The 10,070-nt window shown below is 36.6% G+C and overlaps 1 protein-coding gene and 1 pseudogene across 1 annotated transcript; one reads left to right on the top strand and one right to left on the bottom strand.

The window, feature by feature from the left end:
* On the top strand, positions 1–3,823 carry LOC133294743 (bifunctional 3-dehydroquinate dehydratase/shikimate dehydrogenase, chloroplastic-like). The gene is made up of 12 exons (XM_061493487.1): positions 1–39; positions 148–204; positions 377–609; positions 710–815; positions 1,328–1,546; positions 1,797–2,143; positions 2,395–2,458; positions 2,543–2,651; positions 2,744–2,884; positions 2,978–3,126; positions 3,522–3,684; positions 3,780–3,823. Exons 1-12 carry the CDS (start codon positions 1–3, stop codon positions 3,821–3,823), a joined length of 1,671 nt encoding a protein of 556 aa, XP_061349471.1.
* Positions 3,824–6,310: 2,487 nt separating this feature from the next.
* Positions 6,311–9,155, bottom strand: LOC133294767 (cyclin-L1-1-like; annotated as a pseudogene).
* Between the last annotated feature and the right edge of the window lie 915 nt (positions 9,156–10,070).

Raw genomic sequence — 10,070 nt, 5'->3', positions numbered from 1 at the left:
ATGACTATCAGCAGCGTTGTTTTTCCAACTCTGTTTCTTGTTTTCTTTCCTTAGATAACATGTTTGGTTCCTGGGAAAAAAAAAAAAAAAAAACAGAATATTGCACATACTAATTTGACTATTTTGAATTTAAAAAATGCATTGCAGATAAAAGGATGGGTGAAATCATTGCGTGAAATAGTTCATGACTACTTGAAGGATCATGTAACTGATATAGTCTCATGTTCTTTTATGTTCATGCATCTTAGTTAGCTCCCATAGCATGTCAACTTAGAAAGTTCTAATAGGATTTTCTTTTATTCTGAAGCTTTTGCTCTTCTCACATTACTATATATATATATATCTTAACAAACAATAACATGCTTTGCTAATCCAGAGGGCTACCGCGGATCTTGGAGTTCAAGGTGGAGGCAGAAGAAACTCAACATTAATTTGTGCTCCAATCATAGCAAACTCAGTGGAACAAATGGTGTCTCAGATAAGCAAGGCAAAAGAATTAGGTGCCGACCTAGTGGAGGCTCGGTTGGACTTCTTGAAGAACTTCAATCCTTCACAACATCTTCAAACCATAATAGAAAACCGTCCTTTGCCCATTTTAATCACTTACAGGTAAATAATTCCACAATATCAATATGTGTTCATCATTACTGCTTTAAGTTTTCTTTAGAATCCATATATGTGAGTGTGTGTTTTGATCCTTTCGTTTCAGACCTATATGGGAAGGAGGGAAGTATAATGGAGATGAAAACAAGAGACAATCTGCTCTACGTCTAGCCATTGAATTGGGATCTGAGTTTGTTGACATTGAGTTAAAGGTAATCTTAAGTAACTGGCATACCGTATACCTGGCATGCAAAAGATGGCAATAAATGTAATTATATTATATATACACATTTTTTTTTTTTACCAATTAAAAATGGGATAGGTTATTCTATTTATATATATATTTTTTTTTCTGACTATCACTTTTCAATATAATTATATCAGAATCTTAATAGAAAAGAGAGATGATAAATTTAATTGATACTCTGATATTAAAGAGTGGTAAACAAAAATAAACAAAAAAAAAGATAAAATAACTTATCCTAATAAAAATAGTTAGGGGCGAACATCAAAGTTCTAATAATAATATTTATGTTAGGGGCAGGTTATATGTAAAATTTTTGTTTACAAACTCTTACAAACTATATTAAGTACGACAGGTCCTACTTTAATCATGCAGTGTGTGACCGGTCGTACGTAGTGTAATTTACATAAAAAGTCTGTTTAACGGATACTATCCCTTTATGTTATATATACATATTCTTTCTTATATTGTCTATTGAAGGTAGCTCATGACTTTTACAAGTCCATTGGAGGGAAGAAGCCAGACAATGTGAAGATCATTGTCTCTTCACACAACTTCGAAAATACTCCCTCTGTGGAGGAGATAGGTAATCTTGCTGCAAGAATTCAGGCTTCTGGGGCTGATGTAGTGAAGGTTGCAACCACTGCATTGGACATCACAGACTCTGCACGTGTTTTTCAAGTCCTTGTGCATTCTCAGGTAATTAGTTAGCACTTAGCACGGATCAACACAATTTGGTTGTTCAATGTGTTTTGCTCTACATTAACATTAGTTTTCTTTCCTGTTTCTTTAATGAAAGACAAGTAGTCACATCAAATATTATCAATTATTATAGAGCATACATACATACTATCTTCAATCAGTATCTTATGACTTGTACAGTTATGGGTTCAAAAATTTCGGCAGAATGTAAATGACATGCTGAGTTTAATAAAATGAATAATTGTAGGTCCCAATGATAGGAATTGCAATGGGTGAGAAGGGATTTATGTCACGTGTACTCTGTGCAAAGTTTGGAGGATTTCTCACGTTTGGTTCAATTGAGGCTGGAGCTATATCAGCTCCTGGGCAACCAACTATTAAAGACTTGTTGGATTTATACAATTTTAGACAGATTGGGGTTGCCACCAAAGTACATGGTGTTATAGGAAATCCTGTTGGTCATAGCAAAAGTCCTCATCTTTATAATGCAGCTTTCAAGGCTGTGGGATTTGATGGAGTTTACTTGCCTTTGTTGGTTGATAATGTCTCAGATTTTCTCAACACTTACTCATCTCCAGATTTTGTTGGATACAGGTATAGTAACATCCTCGTAGAATCTTCCTTTGTGTAACATATATTTATAGTTGAATTGAATGCCCTCTTCAGTTTTTCTATATTTTTCTTAAAATGTGGTGTTGACCCATTTGGGCATTCTTCATATATAGACTTAAGGGCAGGATTTTAAGATATATATATATATATATATATATATATATATGTATATATATATATTTGATTTTGTGGAGTCATGCAATTACAATAACTCTTTTTTCTTTATATAACAGTTATACGATTCCTCACAAGGAGGATGGACTTAGATGCTGTGATGAGGTCGATCCAATTGCCAAGGTATTTAGCCTGAAAACCTCTGTCCCATCTTTTTATTTTTATCATTTGAAATTAATATAGCTTCCTAATCAAACATTTTTGCAGGCAATAGGAGCTATCAGTTGCATGATTAAGAGGCCACACGATGGAAAACTAATAGGTTATAACGTTGACTATCTTGGGGCCATTGCAGCTATTGAGGAAGGAATACTAGGTTTCGTTGTTTTCTTTGCGGCTATTGAGAAAAGACTATACGAGGTTTTTATTTATTTATTTAAAGGCTTCTTTCATTACCACTCTATGCAGGTTTAAACGGAAGATCTATATCTGGTTCACCTTTATATGGTAAACTGTTTGTCGTTATGGGAGCTGGTGGGGCAGGAAAAGCACTAGCTTACGGTGGAAAAGAAAAGGGTGCAAGAGTAGTTGTTGCCAATCGTACTTATGGTGAGAAAATCTTGTTTGGTTTAGTTTGATTATTATTTCTAGTGAGGAATGATGATGCATGCATGATCTGTTTCTTTTCTTTTTGACTATCAGCCAAAGCCAAAGAACTTGCTAGTAAAGTTGAAGGAGAGGCTATTACTCTATCTGAATTAGAGAACTTCCACCCACAAGAAGGGATGATTCTCGCAAATACTACATCTGTTGGAATGAAACCGAACATTGATGAGACACCCTTACCAAAGGTTTGGAGTTAGTGTTCCATGTTCTGTTATCAACTTTTATTGATGTAAAAGGTCTATCTATATTTAGAAGTGGCAAAGTGGGCGGCTCGCTCTGTCCCGCCATTAACCTGCCAAAAAAATGAGTTACCCCGCTCTGCCCCGTTTGGCGGGTTGACCTACTAGCTCTAGTCTATTTTACACTGACCCGCCTCGGTCCGCTTATGCCCGTCATCAACCCGCTAAAAAATGAGCTCGGCCCGCCCCGCTCCGCTTTTAAGATGGGTTGAAAAACTCAGTCACTCCTGTCCCGTTTGGCGGGTTAGCCCGCCGAGCCGAGTCCGTTTTGCCGGCTCTAGATATTCATCGTCAAAATATTCTAAGATGTCACGTCACTTCCTGTTTTTATGTTTTAACAGGAAGCCCTGAAACACTATTCATTGGTGTTTGATGCCATTTACACACCAAAATTGACAAGACTCCTTCGAGAAGCACAAGAAGCTGGAGCAGCCATAGTCTATGGTACAGAAATGTTCATCAATCAAGCATTCGTGCAGTTTCAAAAGTTCACAAAGTTGCCAGGTTAGACAAAAAGAAAATAACATCAATTTTTGTACTTTTCTTTTTTCGCACTCCCACCATCTACTGAAATTCACTTCATATATTTCCTGTCACAGCACCGAGACAACTAATTAGGGATGTGCTGGGAAGAAATACATGAGAATAGGTTCCCATTAGACTGCAGCTGTGTTTATTTTTATTTTCTTTTAAGGTTTGGTGCGCAGTGTTTGTCGATATTCCCAAGAGACACCTGTGTTTGTAAGTATATATTACCTATAAATTTAAGCAGCTGACTTGGCTCCCCTCAAATTTATTAAAGGAGAAAATGAGGCACGTGTGAATTTTTTATTATGAATTTATGCACATTTCTCTGTTGATTGTATTATTATTATTTTATTGGTTAGAGCTTTGTGTGAATGCGGGCAATGCATTATGGGTTTGTGTCCATTTGATATGGACAAATAATACGGGTTCAAAATATAATTAGAAGCCCACTTTCATGATGGATCAAATCCAAAAATATCCTTAACACGTAAGAAACATAATCCAATTACCGAATGGCATAAATAAGCTTCTAGCTAAGCTTCAACCATGTATCCCACCATGAGGTATATCTAGCAATCACAAATAAGATGTAAAGCCCACACAAATCAACCAATCAAAAGATGTATCAACAAAATCATCATATAAAGGCGGTTAGCTGAATTTGCAAGTTGGTCATGTCGTACGCTATAAATACAGGGGTAAAGATCTAGGAATATTCATCTTTCTCATATAAAGAATACTTATTCACTCAAATACTTGAACGTCATAGTGCCTTATAAATATCGACTTCCTTTAGTTCCATCCAAATTATCCAAACTTGTGTCATACTATCTTCACATCGAATTCCCTCATATAAGATGACTGGTAATGAAAGGGAAGGTGTTCCAAGTGGAACTTTTTAACTTGATCCTGCAGCTCTGCATGTTAATCTGTTGAAGGTTGGTGATTGTGGTGATGTGAAGATGGAGAATGGAATGTTAAACACTGGAGTGGAATAGGTGATGGCTAATGAGAGTACTGACAAAGCAATCCTTGGAAGATTACCAAGGGGACAGAAAAAGTATGGATAATGGTAAAGAAACATGAGGGATTGTCGCTGTATGTTAGGCTAATGAGGGGGTAAAAACACCAAAGAAACATGAAAAAAAAGTGGACAACTGGTTTCCTCATTGTATTTTGATTTATTACATTCCTTGAAGGTGATGTATTCTCTTGTGGGTGTCTTTTTTTTTTGGATACAGAGGAAAAGAAAAAACACAACAACTAACTAAGCATTGTGGGTATCTTTTTAATCTAACACACCTTCTCTGATCATCTTCTGACTTGACGTTCCTTAATTGTGTCTACTCATTATAGTTTCATGATTTGCCATTGGGGATGACCTCGTTACCCAAGTTCATTTGCCCCCTGGGGTATCGTTCTCTTGATAGAAGGTGACTTTGTCACAAAGAGTGACTTGATTTATTATTGGCTTAAAGGGTTGGTTTTTTTTATAGTTTCTTCAACCGTCAACAGCAGAAAACTAATCCTTTCGAGACATACAGATCACCGAAGTGAGTCAGAAATTGAACCCCTATCAACATGTTTAAATGGCCCAACTATCTACTAACTGTACCGGATTTTTTTTTACTGCCTAGAAAAATGTGCTTTTAAAAAAAAAGTTACCTAATATTTTGTCAAGTAAATCCAACAATTAAATAATAACGAATTAATAGGCCACGTACATTTTATTTATTTTTTATTTTGCTTCAAATCACATATTTTGGAAAATTGGAATGCTACCTTGGAATAAAAGTAAAAAACAGATATGAAAGAAGTCATATGTAATTTTTAAACTCTTTCTTCATAAGATTCAACTACCATTACACCCATTCAGTTAGTTCAATTTAAATAATTACTTAATTGGGCATGAATTACATAATATTTTTTGTCAAATCAACCATTGGTTAGTAAAACGTTATCTTGTACGTATTCTACTTATTTATGACGAGGAAAAGAAAAGATTAATCGTATTAACAAAATATTTTGGCTTAATAGAAAATTTATGCTGATGTTTATGAGGGGGGATATTCTTACTACCAAAAATATCCACTACCAACCTACTACCTCCACAATTACCATTGGATCAAAGAGAGAGAATGTTTAAAAGTTTTTGAAGAAAGAGAAAATGTTGATCCAATGGTGATTATGGAGGTAGTGGGTTGGTAGTGAATTTTTCTAGTAGTAAGAATATCCCCACTCGATGTTTATTACTTAATGAGTATGCACTTATAAATTATTCCTAAATCATAATAACAAATAAAGAAAAATATTATAAACTAAACCAGTTAACATACATAAATTTATTTCTATAGCTTTTATCCACTATCATACCAGAAGGGATACAGTCAGGGATAATTGTTAGTTGAAATATGAATGACAAGCTTGAATGTGATGGTGAATGCAACTAATACAACAAGGCATTCCTATTGTTTATAATTTTAACAACACTTGCCCTAACAGGTAGTAGTACATGATTATAGATCAGAAGTTATGCAATTCTCAATTACTTGGCGAACTATGGACAAAATTGCGGTAGACCTTGAAAGCTCTTTTAGTAATGTCAATAATGTCTATGTCGATCTTTCTCCCTTGACGAGTAAGAGGAACCGGGGTAGTCACGATCTGAAATCAAAATGTGTTAGAAGAGGGAATACCGAAAGGAAAACAATGCCAAACTCATGAATTCAGATTCATACCACGCGATGAATGGTGTTTTAATTTCTCTGAATGTCCTGCATCCAACAGAAAAACTTAATTTCATCCAAAATACCCAACGAAAAAAAATTACCAGACAATAAATATATAAAAATACCTGAATCTTTTGCTCTTTCCCTGGAACGGTGAACCAGATCCTTGAGTTTGTCCCTCTCAGCTTCCTCTCGTTCACGTTCTTTGTCAGAATCCCTCCCACGATCCCGATCCCTGGATTTTGTTCTGTCCCTGTCCCTATCCCTGTCTCTGTCCCTATCCTTATCCTTGTCCCTGTCCCTGCGTGTCTCCCCACTGGCATCCCTTTTACGGTCAGACTTGGACATCATCGTGAGTTCATCTCTTGCCTCTCCCTCGGCAGCCATGCCTTTGGATTCATCATCAGACTTCTTGGAATCTTTCAGCTTATCAGTGGCTAGCTTTACCAATGCACCCTTGCCACCAATGGATTCAACATTAGCTTCCCCAGGAATGCCCTTTGGGGCTGATGTCTCAGTATCAGCTTGGGGGCTACTTTGTGGAACATCCTACAAATTAGAAATGATTTCAGGCATGTCAAATCGAAACCATATAGTTGATTGCTAATAATACAGGTTTACAAAAGCAAACATTTGTCTTATAACAGTCCACTGTGTTGATATTGCATTGCATCTCTAGGGCAAGTTTAAAATAAATTGGGGAAAATTGGCCATCACACTCGATGTTGACTGATGCTTTGATTCCAAAGATTTGTTGGAGAATGTAAACAATCCAAATCTTATAGTTGATTGCCAACAATACAGGTTTACAAAAGCAAACATTTATCTTATAACAGCCAATTCTGTGCTGATATTGCATCCCTAAGGCAAGTACAAAATAAATAGGGGAAAATAGGACATCACCTTTGGTGTTGACTGATGCTTTGATTCCAATGATTTGTTGGAGAATGTAAATGAGTCCCCGTCCTTGCAGACTGGTATATATTGCGCCTTTGGAAGGCTATAAAGGTGAGCCAGAACCCTGCAGACTTCATCAATCCCAGACTTCTCTGCATCAAATGCCTTCCACCATGGTGGGTTCTCAGGAAGGGGTAGTTGAAACCTACGAGCAGCATCATATACAATACAACTCCACAAGCCACAACCTCACTCTTAAATCGAACACACAATGTAGTGCGCAAACTGCATCAAGAAGAGAGTTAGTGAAGCATATAACTATAAAACAACAAGCATTTAGCTCAACTGAAAGACGTTGAATACAAGCCATAACCAAAAATACTAGCACATTGCAGTACGGCAATTGGATGAGTAAATAGATTTTTTACTCCATTGCGGATTATGCTTTGGTTTGGATCAAAAGTATGTCACACATGATTTACAAAAGTTCAACAGGTCCAACAACATAATAAGGTAGATACCCTTTAAAACATCTATCCATTTAACAACAAGCACAAGATGAACAGGTTCAACAATTTAATAAGAATCTCAAAACTTTATACGATATTACCGTCATATTTTCAGCCAAATCTTCTGCCTAGACAGTACAATATTCTTTAAAACATCTATTCATATTTATAGTAACTTCTGTTTTCATTTTACACTGCACAAATTAAATCCTCTAAGAATATAATTACAACACTAGGTTGTTCAAAAAGCTGTCATGGACAACTTTGTCAAGATTTTGTTCTTCTACTTCATTAAATGTGTTATGAGGATTACTACATCTCTTTAAATTGTTTACTTAATCCAAGCAAACCTTCCAATGTTTAAAAGAATAGAAAATACAGTCTAATTCAAGAATCTTGTGAGTAGTAAATCGTGGTGTACAATGTGGAGTGGAACATATGTACATGTGTAGACATACAACAACGACATAATAATAATATCTGCAATTATGTACCTGTCATTAGCCAGATTCCAAGCTTCTTGCCTCAATTCTGGCCTCAATTCTGGAGCTGTTTCAAGTGTAGCAAGGTAATTTGATATAAATTTATGAGGATGTTCAACATGGAAAATGAATCCCATCTCTTTCAAAATATGTCTCTCTGTTCTGCTCAACTCCATTTTCAAATCAAAATATTTCTGTTCATGAAAAAAGAAAACAAAAACATTCAAAAAACTAAAATTTATTGAAAGATTGTACTCAAGGCATAAAGAAAGGGAGAGTGACCTTGGAATACAAGTCTAAATGCTCCATGGGCAAGTTCTCCCTCCTGCATTCCATCCTGTGAAAAACAATGATTACTTGTCTGGCTTTTCTAGGGTTTTCCTCTAGTTTCGAAGCAAGCCATACCCAGCTTGTAGCAACTTTCTGCAAAAAGAGATGCTTTGAGGATTTTGATTCATGAAGAAAAGAGACAGTAAGAGGAGCAAACAATACATATAACAAAAAGAAAAATGACCTTGACATTGAACCGTGCAAATGACTTCTTACAATAGAAAAGATGAAACAGAACCTGCCCAGTGGCCATGACCGCTTGTGGTCTGCCAGACAATTAAGGTAACAATCTGAACCGAACGTACAAAGATTAAAATGAAAAATAATAATAATATGAAAAAAGGATACAAACGAAGTAAGATGCCACTTTCTTGGATGAGATCACAGCCATAGATTCTAAGTGTGGTCTTGGTGGCTTCATCTATGCCATCTTTTCTAGAGGGTGAATTTGTTAGCTGCTCGTCTGTGAGGTAGAACGTGTCAATTGCTGTGTGGATCATCCCTTTTATCCTTTATCCTAAAACAATCATGCATGAAATTTCAAAAGAAAAAGCAGAGGAACTAGGAACTTTGTTTGCAAAAAATAATCGTAATCAAAATAAATTAAAATCAGCCTTCTTTGTGGAAGAGAATGATTTTAATTATTCTATTGTGATGCACCTCGAAGTAGTTAATCAATAATCAAAATAACTGAATTAAAAAAAGAAGAAAAAAAAACAAAACATAACAAAACAAAATAAAATTTCATATGGCTCCACCAAATGTCAAACGCGAAATTCTCCACTACACAGATTCTGAATTGTAGGGTATTTGCAAAGGAAAATGGCTAAACAAGAAGAACCTCAATGGCAGAGGAATTATCAGACTCAATATCGTGCCAAAGCTTCTAAAAGAGCTCGTGGCTGCGGTAACGGGAACCCGGAAGAGGAGTATGGTCAATGAGAGCGGAGAAGGGGCCCACACACATCAACAGACCAGAGATGTAAAGAACCGGCAGCACGAAGAAGTACCAGACACTCCGCCGTGCCATGATCCCGGCGGCTTAGCTTCCTAGGCTGCTCCTCGTCTCCGACAACGCTTTGGCGTGGCACATCCGCCTGCGGCAACGCGAAATTCATGGCGGCGGGCTTGGCGAGCTGCTGCTTCCGCCTCCGCCGGGTTAACTTGCGTGGCCGTTACCGTTTTAGACGTGCGTTTTGGATTTCATCGCAAGGCTCCACTGTATCTGCAGTGCGGAGCAGAGTCGAGTACAGAAAATGCACACAAACCAAGGTGTAGTTTATATATACTCATTTCGTAAACAAAATGAAATTTAGTGATAATACCCAGGTAAGGTATCCAAAAGATGGAAACATAGTAGACACAAAAATTGGTATTCCCCCGGATCCCAAAATACACGAGATTGAACACCCAGT

Source organism: Gastrolobium bilobum, unplaced genomic scaffold, assembly GCF_033153095.1.
Source record: "Gastrolobium bilobum isolate Gb01-03AN ecotype WA unplaced genomic scaffold, APGP_CSIRO_Gbil_v1 utg3268, whole genome shotgun sequence".
Classification (NCBI taxonomy): Eukaryota; Viridiplantae; Streptophyta; class Magnoliopsida; order Fabales; family Fabaceae; genus Gastrolobium; species Gastrolobium bilobum.
The sequence above is the reverse complement of the archived record's forward strand: the minus strand, read 5'-3'. Positions and strand labels throughout refer to the sequence as shown.

What these genes read in the sequence shown, in the direction of transcription:
- LOC133294743 (XM_061493487.1), top strand. Translation starts at nt 1, where the DNA reads ATGACTATCAGCAGCGTTGTTTTTCCAACTCTGTTTCTT. An exon ending in CCAGATTTTGTTGGATACAG is followed by an intron (nt 2,144 to 2,394) that starts GTATAGTAACAT and finishes TTTATATAACAG; the next exon opens with TTATACGATTCCTCACAAGG. An exon ending in AAAGTTCACAAAGTTGCCAG is followed by an intron (nt 3,685 to 3,779) that starts GTTAGACAAAAA and finishes TTCCTGTCACAG; the next exon opens with CACCGAGACAACTAATTAGG.